The sequence below is a fragment of the Coregonus lavaretus genome (assembly GCF_964263955.1).
Source record: "Coregonus lavaretus genome assembly, chromosome: 7".
Classification (NCBI taxonomy): Eukaryota; Metazoa; Chordata; class Actinopteri; order Salmoniformes; family Salmonidae; genus Coregonus; species Coregonus lavaretus.
This window is the reverse complement of record NC_139994.1, coordinates 4728427-4748446: the sequence shown is the minus strand read 5'-3', so window position 1 is coordinate 4748446 and position 20020 is coordinate 4728427. Positions and strand designations below refer to the sequence as shown.

General features: G+C 47.0%; 2 protein-coding genes across 2 annotated transcripts in view; one reads left to right on the top strand and one right to left on the bottom strand.

Moving 5' to 3' along the window:
* Positions 1 to 10743, bottom strand: part of LOC311132354 (peptidyl-prolyl cis-trans isomerase FKBP9-like) — a 10969-nt gene extending 226 nt beyond the window's left edge. Inside the window, exons 1-10 of the mRNA XM_084165604.1 lie at positions 10394 to 10743; positions 9262 to 9407; positions 5489 to 5678; positions 4188 to 4333; positions 3703 to 3892; positions 3112 to 3257; positions 2491 to 2680; positions 2263 to 2408; positions 817 to 980; positions 1 to 142 (exon numbers count right to left, since the gene is read on the bottom strand). The exon at positions 1 to 142 is cut by the window's left edge and continues 226 nt beyond it. Coding sequence (XP_084021730.1) covers positions 1 to 142; positions 817 to 980; positions 2263 to 2408; positions 2491 to 2680; positions 3112 to 3257; positions 3703 to 3892; positions 4188 to 4333; positions 5489 to 5678; positions 9262 to 9407; positions 10394 to 10602 — 1669 coding nt within the window. The 5' untranslated portion in view covers positions 10603 to 10743. The remainder of the gene's footprint in view (positions 143 to 816; positions 981 to 2262; positions 2409 to 2490; positions 2681 to 3111; positions 3258 to 3702; positions 3893 to 4187; positions 4334 to 5488; positions 5679 to 9261; positions 9408 to 10393) is intronic.
* Positions 10744 to 11661: 918 nt separating this feature from the next.
* Positions 11662 to 19478, top strand: LOC311132360 (cartilage-associated protein-like). Its single transcript, XM_084165613.1, has 7 exons — positions 11662 to 12191; positions 14127 to 14276; positions 15408 to 15579; positions 16389 to 16517; positions 17098 to 17243; positions 17717 to 17800; positions 18828 to 19478. The coding sequence occupies exons 1-7, from the start codon at positions 11733 to 11735 to the stop codon at positions 18867 to 18869; spliced, it is 1182 nt and encodes a 393-aa protein (XP_084021739.1). The 5' UTR covers positions 11662 to 11732; the 3' UTR covers positions 18870 to 19478.
* Positions 19479 to 20020: the final 542 nt, after the last annotated feature.

Here is a 20020-nt window from a genome sequence, read left to right as displayed (position 1 = left end):
GTTTAAACTCCTCCTCAGTGATCTTTCCGTCTCCATTACGGTCCTGGTTGGAGAACATGTTCTCGATGATGCGATAGGCCTCAAACCCAGGGGCCAGACGACCTTTACCCTCGTTCACCTGACGCAGAATATAGTCTGAGAACTGGAGAGAGGGATAGGAAAGGAGGGAGAGAGGGGGGAGGGAGAGAGAGAGAGGGGAGGGAGAGAGGGGGGAGGGGGAGAGGGGGGGGAGGGAAAGAGAGGGGAGGGAGAGAGGGGGGAGGGAGGGAGGGGGGAGAGAGAGAGAGAAGGGGGGAGGGAGAGAGGGGGGAGGGGGAGAGCGAGAGATAGAGAGAGAGAGAGAGAGAGGGGGAGGGAGAGAGGGGGGAGGGAGAGAGAGAGGGGGGAGGGGAAGAGAGGGGAAGGAGAGAGGGAGGGAGAGAGGGGGGAGGGAGGGAGGAGGGAGGGAGAGAGGGGGGAGGGAGAGAGGAGGGAGGGAGAGAGGAGGGAGGGAGAGAGAGAGTGGGGAGGGAGAATTGTGAATTGGTTAGCCAGTTGCCTCAGTTAATCATAACTTGATCGTCTCCTCTCCTTCTGAACTGATTTAAATGAACTGATGAAATATTCTGTTCCACTGCTTTCACTTGTATTGTGTTTACAGATCAGTGCAAATGAAGGAGAGGAGGCCATTTGAGACTGCTGAGATGCAGCCATACTCTGTCCAGTTGTCTTCAATCAGAACAGACGAAGGAGAGGAGGTGAGATGCAGGAGGACCCACAGTCATGTGTATGTCTATTCGTGTGTAGCTGAGGGCGGGATTTAGCTGTGATGCGTACCTCTGAGGCCAACACCTGTAGGTCCTTGTCTGCGTCCATCTCAGTGAAGAGGTCAGCTGATACGTCCTGGTTCCAGATGAACATGTAACCGTCAGGAAGCCCCGCCTCCATCTCGATCATCTCAATGTCGAAGACCAGGACAGCACTGGCCGGCACCTCACCATCTGTAACATACCAATAGACATGAATGGGTTAATAACCGCTTTTTTTTTTTTTTAAATGCACCTTTATTTAACCAGGTAAACCAGTTGAGAACAAGTTCTCATTTACAACTGCGACCTGGCCAAGATAAAGCAAAGCAGTGCGATAAAAACAACAACACAGAGTTACATATGGGGTAAAACAAAACAAAGTCAAAAATACAACAGAAATAAATATATATACAGTGTGTGCAAATGTAGCAAGTTATGGAGGTAAGGCAATAAATAGGCTATAGTGCAAAATAATTACAATTAGTATTAACACTGGAATGATAGATGTGCAAGAGATGATGTGCAAATAGAGATACTGGGGTACAAATGAGCAAAATAAATAACAATATAGGGATGAGGTAGTTGGGCGGGCTAATTTCAGATGGGCTGTGTACAGGTGCAGTGATCGGTAAGGTGCTCTGACAACTGATGCTTAAAGTTAGTGAGGGAGATAAGTGTCTCCAGCTTCAGAGATTTTTGCAATTTGTTCCAGTCATTGGCAGCAGAGAACTGGAAGGAATGGCGGCCAAAGGAGGTGTTGGCTTTGGGGATGACCAGTGAGATATACCTGCTGGAGCGCAGACTACGGGTGGGTGTTGCTATGGTGACCAATGAGCTAAGATAAGGCGGGATTTGCCTAGCAGTGATTTATAGATGGCCTGGAGCCAGTGGGTTTGGCGACGAATATGTAGTGAGGACCAGCCAACAAGAGCGTACAGGTCACAGTGGTGGGTAGTATATGGGGCTTTGGAGACAAAACGGATGGCACTGTGATAGACTACATCCAATTTGCTGAGTAGAGTGTTGGAGGCTATTTTGTAAATGACATCGCCGAAGTCAAGGATCGGTAGGATAGTCAGTTTTACGAGGGCATGTTTGGCAGCATGAGTGAAGGAGGCTTTGTTGCGAAATAGGAAACCGATTCTAGATTTAACTTTGGATTGGAGATTCTTAATGTGAGTCTGGAAGGAGAGTTTACAGTCTAACCAGACACCTAGATATTTGTAGTTGTCCACATACTCTAGGTCAGACCCGTCGAGAGTAGTGATTCTAGTCGGGTGGGCGGGTGCAAGCAGCGTTCGGTTGAAGAGCATGCATTTAGTTTTACTAGTGTTTAAGAGCAGTTGGAGGCTACTGAAGGAGTGGACTAGTGTGTGTGTGTGTGTGTGTGTGTGTGCGTGTGTGTGTGTGTGTATGTGTGTGTGTGTGTGTGTGTGTGCGTGCGTGTGTGTGTGCGTGTGCATGTGTAACTCACCTACTCCCCTCTCCCCGTAGCCCAGGTGAGGAGGAATAACCAGGTGTCTTCTCTCTCCAACACACATCTCCATCAGCCCTTCCTCCATCCCTGGGACCACCTGGTTGGCTCCCAGCACAATGTTATACGTCTTCCCATAGTTATACCTGGAGAGAGAGATTGTTAGAAGAGTGTGTGAGTGTGTGAGTGTGTGAGTGTGTGAGTGTGTGTCTTCGTCTTTCTACTCACGTGGAGTCGATGAAGGATCCGTCCATTAGCGAAGCGTTGTAGTGGTATTTAACAAAGTCTCCTTTCTTAGCCAGCGTCTCACACACCTCTGGTTTATAGCTGGTAGTGATCGCCACTGTGTCTGATGGGTTGTGGAAGTCTATGATATGGATATCAAACACCAAGACAGCGGAACCTGGGATCTTAGTACCTGGTGGGAGAGGAGAGGAGAGGAGAGGAGAGGAGAGGAGAGGAGGGGAGGGGAGGGGAGGGGAGGGGAGGGGAGGGGAGGGGAGGGGAGGGAAGGGAAGGGAAGGGAAGGGGAGGGGAGAGGGGAGGGGAGGGGAGGGGAGGGGAGGGGAGGGGAGGGGAGGGGGAGGGGAGGGGAGAGGAGAGGAGGGGAGGGGAGGGGAGGGGAGGGGAGGGGAGGGGAGGGGAGGGGAGGGGAGAGGAGAGGAGAGGAGAGGAGAGGAGAGGAGAGGAGAGGAGAGGAGAGGAGAGGAGAGGAGAGGAGAGGAGAGGAGAGGAGAGGAGAGGAGAGATTGGCAGAGGTCAGTAAAGACGATGAAATCAACTTTCCATAAACAACGGTACCATGAAAACCTAAACACACGCACGCACAAACCCTCTTTTTGGACATACCTGTGCCCTCCTCTCCGTACCCGAGGTGAGGTGGGATAGTGATGCGTCTTCTCTCACCGATGCAGACTCCGATCAGGCCCTCGTCCATCCCACCAATCAAAGAGCCCTTACCCACGTAGGTGTCATATGTACGGTTACGGGAGTAACTGTGGTATTAAACAACAGAGGACAATAATCATATGTACAGAACGAGACACGTTACAATCAGTTACCAACATATTAAAACATTTGCCCACCCAGAAGTTCTAAATTCAAGATTTCTAAATACCTATGAAGTAAATGTCTAGAATCTAAATTCCACACCTTATTCAGTCCGAACTTACATGTAGTTTCCAAGTAAGATAAGAGTACCATATCTCTTTTACTGTTTGGTTCATTCAGTAAATCTTATGAGAAACTAATTTCAGTCTACTTTAATTTGTAAGGTTATACTGCCACCTTGAGTACAAAATAAGAATTACATATAAAGGATAAACACAATGCAGCAGGACCACAAGGAAATAGAGGAGCAGTGTTTATATACATATTTATGAAGTCACACACACACACACACACACTCTCTCTCTCTCGCCTTCTCTCACTCTTCCTCACCTGGAGTCGAAGAAGGTCCCGTCCAGTAGTGATCCGTTATAGTGATATCTGATAAAGTCCCCAGACACACTCTTCCTGAGGCAGGGTTGAGGTATGTCCTGGTTGGTTATACTGACGCCGTCTTTAGGGTTATGGAGGTCCAGGAGGACTACATCAAATACCAGGGAGGCCTGGCCTGGGATATCACTACCTAGAGAGGGAAAGAGCGGTGGGGATGGAGGGATGGAAGGAGGGAGAGGAGGAGAGAAAGAAAGAGAGAATGAGAGCGAGCGAGAGAGAAAGAGAGAGAAAGCAAGAGAGAGAGCGACGAGAGCGTGCATGATAGAGAGAGGGCGAGAGACAGAGACAGTGACAGAGAGAGAGAGAGAGAGAGAGAGAGACAGACAGACAGACAGACAGAGAGCGTCACACTGATGATGCCATCTCTGGTCCTACAGTATTAGAGAGGCCTGGACTGGGATAACACTCAGAAAGAACTCTATTACCATCTCCATTTGATCCGTATCCTAGTGACGGGGGCATGGTGATGATGCGTCTCTCCCCAACACACATGCCCAGAAGGCCCTGGTCCATGCCAGCGATCAGCCAGCCAATCCCCACGTAGGTGTCATAGGTACGCATACGAGTGTGGCTACAGGAGGAGGGGGAGAGGGGGAGGGGGAGGGAGAAAGGGGGAGGGAGAAATGGGGAGAGAATGCACAAATACTTATTAGAAGACTACAAGCACAGCAGACATTTATTTATTGGAAAGACTACAAATGTCACCCTCCTCTCCTCTATCGTCTCCCTCCTCTCCTCTATCATCTCCCTCCTCTATCATCTCCCTCCTCTATCATCTCCCTCCTCTCCTCTATCATCTCCCTCCTCTATCATCTCCCTCCTCTATCCTCTCCCTCCTCTATCCTCTCCCTCCTCTATCATCTCCCTCCTCTATCATCTCTCTCCTCTATCATCTCTCTCCTCTATCATCTCCCTTCTCTATCATCTCTCTCCTCTTTCATCTCCCTCCTCTATCATCTCTCTCCTCTATCATCTCTCTCCTCTATCATCTCCCTGCTCTATCATCTCTCTCCTCTATCATCTCCCTCCTCTATCATCTCCCTCCTCTATCATCTCCCTCCTCTATCATCTCCCTCCTCTATCATCTCTCTCCTCCATCATCTCCCTCCTTGCAGGGTGTCTCTTCATCCCTCTCGCTCCCTGTGTTAGTAGTGTGTGTTAATAGTGTGCAGTGTGTGTTAGCAGTGTGTAGTGTGTGTTAGTCGTGTGTAGTGTGTGTTAGTAGTGTGTGTTAGTAGTGTACAGTGTGTGTTAGTAGTGTGTAGTGTGTGTTAGTTATGTGTAGTGTGTGTTAGTAGTGTGTAGTGTGTGTTAGTAGTGTGTGTTAGTAGTGTGTAGTGTGTGTTAGTAGTGTGTAGATGTGTTAGTAGTGTGTAGTGTGTGTTAGTAGTGTGTAGTGTGTGTTAGTAGTGTGTGTTAGTAGTGTGTAGTGTGTGTTAGTAGTGTGTAGTGTGTGTTAGTAGTGTGTGTTAGTAGTGTGTAGTGTGTGTTAGTAGTGTGTAGTGTGTGTTAGTAGTGTGTAGTGTGTGTTAGTAGTGTGTAGATGTGTTAGTAGTGTGTAGTGTGTGTTAGTAGTGTGTGTTAGTAGTGTGTAGTGTGTGTTAGTAGTGTGTAGTGTGTGTTAGTAGTGTGTAGTGTGTGTTAGTAGTGTGTAGTGTGTGTTAGTAGTGTGTAGTGTGTGTTAGTAGTGTGTAGATGTGTTAGTAGTGTGCATGTCGTGTCTCACCTTGAGTCGAACAGTGTTCCGTCCAGCAGTGTTCCGTTGTAATGATAACGTACGTAGTCTGACACCTCTACCTTCCTAGAGCAGTTCTCAGGGGTGTAGTACGTCTTACTCTGAATCCCATCGTCAGGGTTCCACACGTCCAACAACAGAACGTCAAAATGGAGGATCGCGTCTGAAGGGATGACATCACCTGGAGGATTAAGGAAGAATGACATTAGAGTTACACTTGTCCTCTCTGTCCCCCTTCTCTCTTTCTTTCTCTCTCTCTCTCTCTCAACCTCTCTCTCTCTCTCAACCTCTCTCTCTCTCTCTCTCTCTCGCTCTCTCTCTCAACCTCTCTCTCTCTCTCGCTCTCTCAACCTCTCTCTCTCTCAACCTCTCTCTCTCTCTCTCTCTCGCTCTCTCTCTCAACCTCTCTCTCTCTCTCGCTCTCTCAACCTCTCTCTCTCTCAACCTCTCTCTCTCTCTCTCTCTCTCTCTCAACATCTCTCTCTCTCTCTCTCTCTCATCCTCTCATCCCCTCTCTCAATGTTAAACTAGACAGATGAACATGAAATTATCTCTTTCAAGGAGGAAATTAATCAGCGATTATACAAGGGGTGGGTCTAATCCTGAATGCTGATTGGTTAAAACCGCATTCCAGCCGGTGTCTATTCCACAAGTTACCACCGGTTAAATCTATGACGTTAAAATGCCTATTTACTCTGTTCCATCTGACTATGCAATCCACTGTCTCATCAGCCCAGCCAGGCACTTTATAAACTTGATCTCCGCTATAAAAAGCATGTAGACCTTATCTCACATTTATTTTAGACTAACATTTCGTTTTCAACAGCGGAGATTTGTATAAACCTTGCTGTCTGTCTCTCCGACATTTGCAACATTGTTTCAATATTCAAATTCAATCTCCTGCTGTCCCATAGTAATGAACGTGTCGGGAGTCGGGACGAGAGAGAGAGGCAGGCAGCGTTTGTCAGCCGGTCGAAATAATGAATCAGCTGGCATCATTTTTATGGATATATCCAAAGAAATGTCCATTGAAAAAAGGTCAAACAAAATGCAGCTAATTTGCAGTCTTTCCAGCTTCAGTTTGAAGTGATTGTATTACTGTAGCTGTGTTGTTGGTTAGCTCCTCTGAACAACAGTGTCCTGACGAGTGAGCACATTCTCTATGCCAGACGAAATCACACCTCATTAGCTCATTGTTATGGATGTATCCAAATAAATGTCACTAGAAAACAGCTTAAACAAATGCAAATGCAGCTACTTTGCTGTTATTCTGGAGTACATTTTTGACGTGACTGTAAATTAGCCGTAGTTGGCTAGCTAGCAGCAAGGGATAAGAATGTTGCCAGCCAGTATGGCAATAGAACATTTAGAACGAACGACTGGGTGGTGTCCATAGACACAGAACAAAAAGACTGAACGACTGGGTCGCGTCCATAGATACAGAACAAAAAGACTGAACGACTGGGTCGCGTCCATAGACACAGAACAAAAAGACTGAACGACTGGGTCGCGTCCATAGATACAGAACAAAAAGACTGAATGACTGGGTCGCGTCCATAGATACAGAACAAAAAGACTGAATGACTGGGTCGCGTCCATAGATACAGAACAAAAAGACTGAACGGCTGGGTCGCGTCCATAGATACAGAACAAAAAGACTGAATGACTGGGTCGCGTCCATAGATACAGAACATAAAGACTGAACGACTGGGTCGCGTCCATAGATACAGAACAAAAAGACTGAATGACTGGGTCGCGTCCATAGATACAGAACAAAAAGACTGAATGACTGGGTCGCGTCCATAGATACAGAACAAAAAGACTGAATGACTGGGTCGCGTCCATAGATACAGAACAAAAAGACTGAATGACTGGGTCGCGTCCATAGATACAGAACAAAAAGACTGAACGGCTGGGTCGCGTCCATAGATACAGAACAAAAAGACTGAATGACTGGGTCGCGTCCATAGATACAGAACATAAAGACTGAACGACTGGGTCGCGTCCATAGATACAGAACAAAAAGACTGAATGACTGGGTCGCGTCCATAGATACAGAACAAAAAGACTGAACGACTGGGTCGCGTCTCTAGCAACCAAAGATTTGTGTTGGGACTATATATTGTGGAAGGATGAAATAGTACGAATAAATTAATCAAAATAACATTTTTTATGAAGATACGTCAATTATTTTTTGAATATGTTGGTAACCCGTTGTATAAAAGTGATATAATTAAGTGATAATGCCCGAGAAGCCGGTGTTTGTTGGATATATTGGCTCAACTTTGTTTTGGGCCTAACAACACCCGTGCCAATATATCCAACAAACACCGGCTTCTTGGGCATTATCACTTAATTATAAACAGGCCACAGACATTGTTATGGGAGGGAGGGAACATGAGAGGAGGGGAAGAGGAAGGGAGGAGGAGGGGTAGAGAAGTTGAGGGTGGTTGTGAATAAATCCATACTGGTGAGTTGACAGTTGTTCTCTCTGCTGGCAAAGACTGTTTCTCCCTCCAACTCCCTGGCTCTCACTCCCTGGCTCTCACATCCTGGCTCTCACTCCCTGGCTCTCACTCCCTGGTTCTCACTCCTCCTCCCTTCTCTTCTTCTCAATTCATTTCAAAGGGCTTTATTAGCATGGGAAACATATTGCCAAAGCAAGTGAAATAGATAATTTAAAAAAGTGAAATAAACAATAAAATGAACAGTATGTATTACACTCAAAGGAATAGAGACATTAAAAATGTCATATTATGGCTATTATGCCTCTCTCTCTCTCTCTCTCTCTCTCTCTCTCTCTCTCTCTCTCTGTCTCTCTCTCTCTCTCTCTCTCTCTCTCTGTGTCTCTGCCTCTCTCTCTCTCTCTCTCTCTCTCTCTCTCTCTCTCTCTCTCCCTCTCTCTCTCTCTCTCTCTCTGTGTCTCTGCCTCTGTCTCTCTCTCTCTCTCTCTGTCTCTCTTCCATACTAATCTGTAGAGGAGACACCTATATTTACCTGTCCATACATGCCCCTCCCCCCTCTCTTTCTCTCTCTTTACCAGTCTCTACGTGCCAAGTCAGGCCACACATTCCTGTTCTAATCTCTCCTCATGCAAAACCAACCAATCCGCTTGATGACCTCTTTATGCGCACAAAAACATGCTAATACACACACACACACACACTAATATGGACAAACACACTCCTGACACTGTGCAGTCTCCCCTGTGACTGAGGGTAACTCCTACAACAAGACTCCTCCTCTATGTGTTAGTTGAAGAGAGTTGGTCTGAGCTCATAGCAGCACTAATCTATGGACAAGCTAAGGTGATTGATCTGATATTCAGTGACAGCAGCTAGCTCAGCCTGCCCTGGGTAAAGTAACAAACAGCTTGGTTCCAGGCTGCGCTCACTTCCTGGTCTGTGATGTCAGAGTGGGCCGATTCGACATGGAGCTGAGACCGCCCACTTCCTGTCCTGCTTCCTTTCTTCCTCTGTGTGTTTATGAATACCTCCGAAACGGTAAACAACAGCTTCTACACAGACATGCGGTACACAGACCAAACACAGACAAATGCTCGCGCGACCCATACACCCAACATCCTGCTCCATCCTAAGCACAGGTTACAGGTAGATGACATGCTGAGTACATACAGTTGTTGATTGATTAGAGGGGAGGCGTTGAGATGTATTTTCTCCCAAGCCTCAATAATAAGCTTAAATGCCATTAAAGCTTTGTCAACTATGTTCTAACTGATGTTATACATGATGTAATGAGTTTACCGTATCCTTCCTTCCCATAGGCCAGTTGTGGGGGGATGGTGACCAGGCGTCTCTCGTTGACACACATACCCACCAGAGCTCTGTCCATCCCTTCAATCAGCTGTTTCTTACCCACATACACATTATAGGTGCTGCTGCGATCATAGCTGCAAAACACAACACACACACACACACACACACACACACACACACACACACACACACACACACACACACACACACACACACACACACACACACACACACACACACACACGTTATGGGAGCAGTCAACATCTCAACCAAAAACGACAGAAAGACAAGAAAAACACTAATTTACTCCCTCGTTCACTCACTCACTCACTCACTTCACTGATTCACTCACTCAGTCACTCAGTCATATGTGGCTCTATGTCCCGTCAGCAGTCATTGGTTGGCTGTGGTGAGACTGTGGTTAACATACCTAGACTACGACACTGGCCAAGCGCATCTCAGTTCTTGCCACACACATTGATGCTTGAGCCCACTGGTCTGGTCTACTATAGCCCAAGGGTTTACATGAATGACTGAATGAATGACCTATTAATGAGATGTTTAACCTGATCAGTCTGCTGGCCTTGCATGACATACACTCACACACCTGGAGGCTGTACCTGTGTGTGCATGGCCTAGAGCAGGACAGGTAGACTTGGGTATACACCCTTTCCCCCATACAGTATTATCACCCGGTGTATTTAGTAGCACAAGAGAACTGTTTTCTCTGGAGTGATAAGTTATATTCACTTATTCTTTAGTTCAGTCGTGGAGACTGCAGCAGAGTCTCTCTGTCTCTGAGTGAACAGCTCTCTATCTCTCTCTCTCTCTCTCTCTCTCTCTCAATTCAATTCAAAGGGCTTTATTGGCATGGGAAACACATGTTTACATTGCCAAAGCAAGTGAAATAGATCATAAACAAAAGTAAACTAAACGATAAAAAATGAACAGTAAACATTACACACGCTCTCTCCATATCTCTTTCTCGCTCTCTCTCTCTAGCTCTCTCTGCCTGCGTGGCTGTTTGGAAGACCCGGTAATAAAACACGCACATGAGTTTATGGACGTGCACGCTACTCACTGCATGCAGGAGTGAGGAAAAGAAAAGGAAAAACGATACCTGGAGTCAAACTTCTTTCCATCGGGGAACATGCCGTTATAGTGGTAACGGACATAGTCCCCTACTTTCACGGCGCGCTCGCACTGCTCCGGCACGAACGTTTTCTCAATAACGATGTCATCTAACGGTACCGGAGGGGCGTCACAGGCGACAAAAGCCACCAGAGCCGCCAGATAGATCATCCCGTGCACGCACTGGTTCATTTTCATACGCCTCTCCTTTACCGACAAAAATATGGGTGGATAACCGTGACTTTAACGGTTGCTATTGCTCTCGTTCTCTTTTTCACTCTCGCAGGTTGTTTCGGTTCCACTGAACTTCTTCTTCCCGTTCTTGTCTTCTTCTCTTGATGCCCGTCGGTTCGGGATTGAATGGAATGGGCGCAGGCGCAGTAGCACACAGCAGATGTGTTGACGTGGAAACGGCAAATGGAGGGCCTAGTAGTCACGGCTGGAGACCAAATAGACTGCATCACCGCTGCAAGACCCCCGCAAGACCACCAGACACGAACTACTACTGTAGCAGAGTTTACATTGACACATGTAGCCTATATAGGCGAATGCAGTATGAAGGGTGGTCCTCTGTAGCTCAGCTGGTAGAGCACGGCGCTTGTAACGCCAAGGTAGTGGGTTCGATCCCCGGGACCACCCATACACAAAAATGTATGCACGCATGACTGTAAGTCGCTTTGGATAAAAGCGTCTGCTAAATGGCACATTATTAAGGACTATTACAGGCTGGGCTATGATGGGGTGGGGGTGTGGTGCCCCCCCCCCAGCTCTCTGGAAAAATGAATGTCTCGACGTGGCAGGGGAGAGGGAAAGCTACAGGCTACAATTGTAATTAGTGGGTGATAGAATATACTACATGTATAGAATATAAGCTACACTAAACATATAGCCCAACAGAACAAGCCGTTTCATGTTGCACATTGAAAGTTATAAACTCACCATTCACTAAGTTACTTCTCATTGTCTCTGCGTGAAATCAATCACATTCCATTGTGTGACCATTTGGCATCTGGTATGGGGTGCCACAAATGGAAAACACTCCTTAACTTGATCTGTGACTTTGTAACATTAATTTACATATAGGTTAATGTAAGCTGCAGGATAGTGCAGGGGTCTGGTTTTCCCAACCAGTGTGTTACTGCAGATCTCTCGAGAACAATAGTGATTAGGGGAAGGTGCACGGAGCCCCTGCTTGAGTAGCCGAGTGGAGTTGTGTCTGGTTACGTGGTGGGGGTAGAGGCGGTCCCTGTCCCACGCACGGCACAAAGCAGAATAGAGTAGAGACGTAGATTTCGCCCAGCCGTCCAACCTTTACACAGAAACTAAAGATGGCAACCTCCAGCACTCCGCTACTCTCTCTTCTTCTATTCGCGTTTTCCGTTACAATAGTCTTCTGTCAATACGAGAAATACAGCTTCAGAAGTTTTCCGCGTCATGAACTAATGCCGCTAGACTCCGCGTATAAATACGCGCTGGATCAGTACACCGGAGAGAAATGGCAGGAGACAGTAGACTACCTCGAGGTGTCTCTCCGGTTGTACCGGCTGCTCAGGGACAGCGAGGCCTTCTGCAACCTCAACTGCAGCTCCGTGCGGCTGGACAACGAGGAGAAGTTTACCGATTTCCCGGAGCTGCGAGTGTTCGGTAACGTTATGAAGAGGGCACAGTGCCTGAAGCGGTGCAAACAGGGGCTGCCCGCCTTCAGACAGACTATGCCCAGCCGGGACACCGTGGAGGAGTTCGAGAAACGAGAACCCTATAAATACCTGCAGTTCGCCTACTTCAAAGTGAGTGAAATCAGTGCAGCTCTCTGCTGTATGGAACAGAGAAGAGCTTATTTAAATCTGTAGAGCTGCCTGTCTCTCAAAAAACAACTATAGCTGTATACATTTGGTATATAAGTTGTAGTTTATATACAAAATGTTTGTGTTTTTCAATAACTTTTAGAACCATGTAGACTAGTGTACACTCTTATAGAACCCTACATGGAACCCAAAGGTTCTATATGGAACCAATTTTGGTTCAGTGAAGAAAAACCACTGGGGTTCTGATCAAAGAACCCTCCAAAAGGGTTCTACATACAGTGCCTTCCGATGGTCACTCTGACAGAGCTCTAGAGTTCCTTTGTGGAGATGGGAGAACCTTCCAGAAGGACAAGCATCTCTGCAGCGCTCCACCAATCAGGCCTTTATGGTAAAGTGGCTAGACGGAAGCCACTCCTCAGTAAAAGGCACATGACAGCCCGATTGGAGTTTGCCAAAAGGCACCTAAAGACTCTCAGACCATGAGAAACAATATTCTCTGGTCTGATGAAACCAAGATTGAACTCTTTGGCGTGAATGCAAAGCGTCACGTCTGGAGGAAACCTGGCACCATCCCTACGGGGAAGCATGGTGGTGGCAGCATCATGCTGTGGGGATGTTTTTCAGCGGCAGGGACTGGGAGACTAGTCAGGATCGAGGGAAAGATGAACGGAGAAAAGTACAGAGAGATCCTTGATGAAAACCTGCTCCAGAGCGCTCAGGACCTCAGACTGGGTCAAATGTACACCTTCCAACAGGTCAACGACCCTAAGCACACAGCCAAGACAACGCAGGAGTGGCTTCGGAACAAGTCTCTGAATGTCCTTGAGTGGCCCAGCCAGAGCCTTCTACACTGCCTACTTTCCGAAGGCACTGTAGAACCTTTAGGAGTTCCATATATGAAGCAATAGAACCCTTTTTGGTTCTATCCAGAACCTTTTATTCTAATAGTGTAGTTCTACAAGCTGTATATTGTACTACTGTGCTCCACTGAGTTGTAGTGTGTTCTCATACGTGCCATGAAGGAGGGGGTCTGAGCTAAGGAAGAGGGTCCTGTGGTTTTGTTCACTTTATACGAGTAGCCTGTGTGTGTGTATGTGTGTGTGTCTGCCCCTGTTTTGTGTGTTTGTGTGTTTGTGCGCGTGTGCCTGTCTGCCTCTGTGTGTGTGTAACTCTCTCCTCCTGTCTCCTCCTGTCGCCTCCTCTCTCCTCCTCTCTCCTCCTCCCGCCTCCTGTCTCCTCCTCTCTCCTTCTCTCTCCTCCTGTCTCCTCCTCCTGTCTCCTCCTGTTTCCTCCTCTCCTCCTCTCTCCTCCTGTCTCCTCTCTCCCCATGTCTCCTCCTCTCTCCTCCACTCCTCCTGTCTCCTGTCTCCTCCTCTCGCCTCCTGTCTCCTCCTCTCTCCTCCTGTCTCCTCCTCTCTCCTTCTCTCTCCTCCTGTCTCCTCTCTCCTCCTGTCTCCTCCTGTTTCCTCCTCTCCTCCTCTCGTCTCCTCTCTCTTCCTCTCCTTCTCTCTCCTCCACTCCTCCTGTCTCCTCCTCTCTCCTCCTCTCTCCTCCTGTTTCCTCCTCTCTCCTCATGTCTCCTCCTCTCTCCTCCTCTCTCCCTGTCTCCTCCTCTCTCCACCTGTCTCATCCTCTCTCCTCCTCTCTCCTCCTGTCTCCTCTCCTCTTCTCTCCTCCTCTCTCCTCCTCTCCTCCTGTGTCCTCCTCTCTCCTCTTCTCTCCTCCTGTCTCCTCCTGTCTCTTCCTCTCTCCTCCTGTCTCCTCTTCTCTCCTCCTGTCTCCTCTTCTCTCCTCCTCTCTCCTCCTCTCTCCTCCTGTCTCCTCCTCTCTCTTCCTCTCTCCTCCTCTCTCTTCCTCTCTCCTCCTGTCTCCTCCGGTCTCCTCGTCTCTCCTCCTCTCTCCTCCTCTCTCCTCCAGTCTGATAACCTGGCCAAGGCCGTGTCTGCTGCCCACACCTTCCTCCTGAAGCACCCTGATGATGAGATGATGCAGAGGAACATGGCCTACTACAGGAGTCTTCCTGGGGCTGACGAACACCTCACGGACCTGGAGACCAAGTCCTACGAGGTGAACACACACACTTGTGTTCACAGTACAGCTGTATACACACACACACACACACACACACAGGGCAAGCACGCCCGTACACACACAAGCGCCAAGAGTAAGCTGCTCTATAATTCTCTCCATGGGCTGGGTTAGATATGGATAGGGTAACAGACTGACGTCATAGGAGGACGTAAAGGCTTACTCCGAGTGTTAGGCTGAGGTCTCAATTGCAGCCTGATCACTAGAAGTAGACTTCGATTTCGGATGTTTGAAAATTTCCTGAGATCGTTGATATATGCCTTCCTTGACGCTCACCAAAAATAAAACGTGTGGTGCTCGGAGCCGGAGTGTGCTGGTTAGACCACTGTGCTACGGCCGTTCATGATGCTTCATAATGCTTCATAATGCTCTAGAAAGCCACTAGAATGCTGAGAATACTTGATGATACTTGATGGTAATAGTGAGTCTGTGACGAGGTGTGAATGAAGGAGTCAGGCCCAGGAGGTAAAACACCGAAGTCCAGAGTTTAATCCGTTTGCATAAATCAAACGCCCCAAGCGTCAAACGACACTGTCCAAGGGAAAACATCCACCTTAGCAAATAACACAATGAAATGTAGCTCAACCGAGCTCCTCGCTCTCACAACAAAACAATCACTCACAAAGACAAAGGGAACAGAGGGAACACTTATACACATACTAATTAGGGGAATGAGCACCAGGTGTGTGTGATTGACAAGACATGACAAGTGGAGTGATGAGAATGGGATCGGCAGTAGCTAGTACTCCGGTGACGACGAACGCCGTATCCTGCCCGAACCAGGAGGAGGGGCAGCCTCGGCGGAAGTCGTGACAGAGTCGTTTTTAATTATTTTGTTTTAATCCTTCCCCAAACCATGCCCTAACCCTAACCACTCAGAATGAACCCTGTAACCACTCAGAATTAATGCGTCAAAAATAGACGTTCATCCATAGTACATCAAATGTTGGTTTAGGGAGCTCTGCAGGGCTGCACGGATACAGGCTGTGCTCTGATACTCTGGTGAAATAAGTCTGGTCTTCTAATCTAGTTACAATGAACGTATTGTAATGTTGTGTTACTGTATCACTCTGTGTGTGTGTGTGTTGTGTTCTGTTGTTGTTGTTCCAGATGTTGTTTGTGCGAGCAGTGAGGGCGTATAATGGTGATAACTACCGTACGTCAGTGTCCGACATGGAGCTGGCTCTGAGGGATTTCTTCAAGATCTATGATGAGTGTCTGGCTGCTTCAGAAGGGGCCAGGGAGGTCAGAGACTTTAAAGACTTCTACCCCTCGATCGCTGGTGAGTCTTTCTTTCTACCCCTCCATCGCTGGTGAGTCTTTCTTTCTACCCCTCCATCGCTGGTGAGTCTTTCTTTCTACCCCTCGATCGCTGGTGAGTCTTTCTTTCTACCCCTCCATCGCTGGTGAGTCTTTCTTTCTACCCCTCCATCGCTGGTGAGTCTTTCTTTCTACCCCTCCATCGCTGGTGAGTCTTTCTTTCTACCCCTCCATCGCTGGTGAGTCTTTCTTTCTACCCCTCCATCGCTGGTGAGTCTTTCTTTCTACCCCTCCATCGCTGGTGAGTCTTTCTTTCTACCCCTCCATCGCTGGTGAGTCTTTCTTTCTACCCCTCCATCGCTGGTGAGTCTTTCTTTCTACCCCTCCATCGCTGGTGAGTCTTTCTTTCTTTTTTCTTTCTTTCTTTCTTTCTTTCTTTCTTTCTTTCTTTCTTTCTTTCTTTCTTTCTTTCTTTCTTTCTTTCTTTCTTTCTTTCTTTCTTTCTTTCTTTCTTTCTTTCTACCTCTCCATCTCAGGTCTGTCTCTCTGTTAAGAAATCCCTCCATCAAGCTGTCACTCTTTTATCCCTGCAACATAGGTGAACTTACCTGTCCAAAATATCAACCAATGCTTTTGAGTTTCAGAACAGGTCACTCTTGATGTAAATGAGTTTAACCTCTCCCCCCTCCCTCCTCCTGCTCTCTCGCTCCTCTCTCCCCTCCCCTCTCTCTCTCCCCCCTTTCTCTCTCTCTCCCTCTCTCTACCTCCTCTCTTCCTATCTCTCTGCCCCCCCCCCCCCCCCCCCTCTCCCTCTCTCTCTCTCCCTCCCAGACCACTACACAGAGGTGTTGGAGAGGAAGGTGAGGTGTGAGGCAGAGCTGACTCCTGTGGTTGGAGGATTCATCGTAGAGAAGTTTGTAGCAACCATGTACCACTACCTACAGTTCGCCTATTACAAATGTGAGAGTCCTATTACTTTATGATTACAAATACAAGTGTTATTACTGTGTTATCGCTGCGTTATCGCTGTGTTATCACTGCGTTATCGCTGTGTTATCGCTGCATTATCGCTGCGTTATCGCTGCGTTATCGCTGCGTTATCATTGCGTTATCACTGTGTTATCACTGCGTTATCGCTGCGTTATCGCTGCGTTATCGCTGTGTTATTGCTGTGTTATCACTGTGTTATAACAGGCTTATGGGTATGATACTGCACAATGTAACTACATTATTATTACAAACGTTATTACACACACACACACACACACACGTTTGTTTTACTATCTTGTGAGGACCAAATAATTGATTCCCATTCAAAATCCTATTTTCCCTCACCCCTGACCCTTAACCTAACCCAAAACCTAACCCTAATTCTAACCCCAACCCTAACTGCAACCATAAATCTAACCCCTGAGCCTAAAATAGCCTTTTTCCTTGTGTGGAACGGAAAAATGTCTCCACTTTCCTTTTTTTTACTATGCTTGTGGTCCCAACAAGGATAGTAAAATCAGAAACACTGATGTTGCTCTTGTCTCCCCAGTGAATGACCTGAAGAACGCGGTGCCGTGCGTAGCCAGCTACATGTTGTTTGACCCCAGTGATGAGGTGATGAAGAACAACGTGGTGTATTACCAGTACAACAGAGACAAGTACGGACTCAGCGACGAAGACTTCCTACCTAGATCGGTAAGATACACACACACATCACCTGTCCACTATCTCTGTATGCAGGTCATTTGGCGCCTATCATTGGTTGTTTTTTAACCCGTTGACTGAATTCGGAGTTCTTCATTTGGGTTTGCTTGTCAATGTTGATCTGACTTGTGTGTTTTGTGTGTGAGTGTGTTTTGTGTGTGTGTGTGTGAGTGTGTTTTGTGTGTGTGTGTGTGTGGGGGGAGTGTGTGTGTGTGTGTGTGTGTGGGGTGTGTGTGTGTGTGTGTGTGTGTGTGGGGGGGTGTGTGTGTGTGTGTGTGTGTGTGTGTGTGTGTGTGTGTGTGTGTGTGTGTGTGTGTGTGTGTGTGTGTGTGGGGTGTGTGTGTGTGTGTGGGGTGTGTGTGTGTGTGTGTGTGTGTGTGTGTGGGGTGTGTGTGTGTGTGTGTGTGTGTGTGTGTGAGTGTGTGGGGTGTGTGTGTGTGTGTGTGTGTGTGTGTGTATTTTAGGAGGCGGTACGGTACTTGAACCAGACCACCATGCAGCTACAGATGCTGGTGTTCTCCAGACAACGCCTGGCGAGTGATGATGAGGTACGTGTTTTGTGTGTGTGTGTGTGTGAGAGAGAGGGTGTGTGCATGTGTGTGTGAGAGAGAGTGTGTCTCCATTTGTCCAAAAGAGTGTATTGGTTCTTACAGAACATCTGTCCATAAGTGTGTCTTGGTTCTTACAGAACATCTGTCCAAACGAGTGTCTTGGTTCTTACAGAACATCTGTCCATAATAATGTCCTGGTTCGTAAAGAACATCTGTCCATAAGCGTGACCTGGTTCTTAGCAGGGCTCTCTATGTAATATTTCTGTAAACTAGGGAGAAACCACAGATTCCTTTCAGATCACATGACCTGTGTCCAGCAGTACAATGTGACCAGTGTTTACCAGACTGCTGTATTAGACCTCACCACAGGGTGGCGCTGATCACTCACAACAACACAGACAGGTCTAATTTTTTTAATTATTATTTTTATTTACTTATTTAACCTTTATTTAACTAGGCAAGTCAGTTAAGAACACATTCTTATTTACAATGACGGCCTACACCGGCCAAACCCGGACGACGCTGGGCCAATTGTGCGCCGCTCTATGGGACTCCCAATCACGGCCGGTTGTGATACAGCCTGGAATCGAACCAGGTGGTCTGTAGTGACGCCTCAAGCACTGAGATGCAGTGCCTTAGACCGCTGCGCCACTCGGGAGTCGCGGCATGACTAGTCTAGGTCAGGAGTGGCCAAACCTCCTCCTTTAAAGCTACCCTACTGCATGATTTTGCTCCAGCCAAACTGTAACACACATAGTTAAGCTAATCAGCTGTTCATCAAGACCTTGATGAGCTGAATCAGTTGTGTAAGAGTAGGGCTTGAACAGAAGCCTGCATACCCAGTAGCACTCCAGGACTGGAGTTGGAGACCCAATTGGAGGCTCTGCCTGATCAGTGTAGTTAGTCTTTATTTGCATATTAATCAGGAAACAGCAGAGAATGGTTTCCCCCCGGTTACAGTCTTCAGGTTCAATCCTAACTCTGTGATGTGTGTGTGTGTGTGTGTGTGTGTGTGTGTGTACAGGGGGAAGTGTTGGAGTTTCTAGATGACTTCCTGGATGCTTAGGGTCAGACGCTGCACTGAAAAGACAGAAAGAGAAAAAGAAAACACTGAACTAAACGACAGAAACGAGCGAAGGCAGGAGGTTTTCCCAGCATGCTGCAGGGTCTTGGCTCCTCCCACTGGGTCATATTTATTCGGAGGTTCTGGAGGCTCTGATTGGCTCAAATTAGTTCTATTTTTTACTTGTGTGTAATATGACATTTAAAATAATGATTTTTATATTTCTGGATCATGTGCACTAACATGTAGAGTACAGAGGTATGGACAGTGAGTGATATTGTGGTATTAAATTGATGATGATGATGATGATGATGATGTATGTGCACTCTCTGTCTATTGTCCATGTTTTTAATCAAACTGATCACTGTCTTACAGTGGAGGCTGCTGAGGGGAGGACTGCTCATAATAATGTCTGGAACTGAGCCAATGGAATTACATAAAATGCATAGAAATCATGTGTTTGATACCGTTCCACTCATTTAGCTCAAGACATTACCACCAGCCCGTCCTCCCCAATTACGGTGCCACCAACCTCCTGTGCTGTCTTACAGGGAAAGATGGAAAGATATTCACATGGTTATTTTACAATAAAACCACATGGCGAAACACAGACCCCTCCAGTGGTCATTGCTGTCTGTTTGGTATTAAAGTCATAGGGTCCGATTCAGCCATGTACCTTTAATTATAATTTGATCGACAGACTCACTAGAATATATGAAGAGAACGGTTCCGAATATTCGTCTCTTTTTCAGCACCAATTGGTAGATAAAAAAAAAATTCTGATCTTCTATATTATTTAGGGTTAGGAAAGGTTTGGAGTGCCTTTACGCACAAAATATATTGAATAATCAAAAATACAGTAGTTTGATTCATCCTGAAAGTTGCCATATTAAATTGTTCAATCCATTAAATATTGGAAGGAGAGGAAAGTGTACAATAGGTGTTGAACAGTAGTCCTATAAATCTACCCTAATAATCCTCACTAATCATGGAACTGTGATGACAACGGTCCAGTCATCGTGAACCGTGCGTCAGGTTCCAGGTTTAAACTGCTATGTCTAGTCTGTGTTCCATAATGATTCAAATAGGCTACATGTCTCAAATTATCGCACATCTTGTAATACATTAGCCTAATATGATCCACTATTGCTAGT

Bases quoted from the DNA above. Each gene is read 5' to 3' on its own strand.
- LOC311132360 (XM_084165613.1), top strand. From the start codon at position 11,733: ATGGCAACCTCCAGCACTCCGCTACTCTCTCTTCTTCTATTCGCGTTT. The intron at 15,580-16,388 runs GTGAGTCTTTCT...TCTCCCTCCCAG, and splicing joins CTTCTACCCCTCGATCGCTG to ACCACTACACAGAGGTGTTG. The intron at 17,244-17,716 runs GTAAGATACACA...TGTGTATTTTAG, and splicing joins AAGACTTCCTACCTAGATCG to GAGGCGGTACGGTACTTGAA.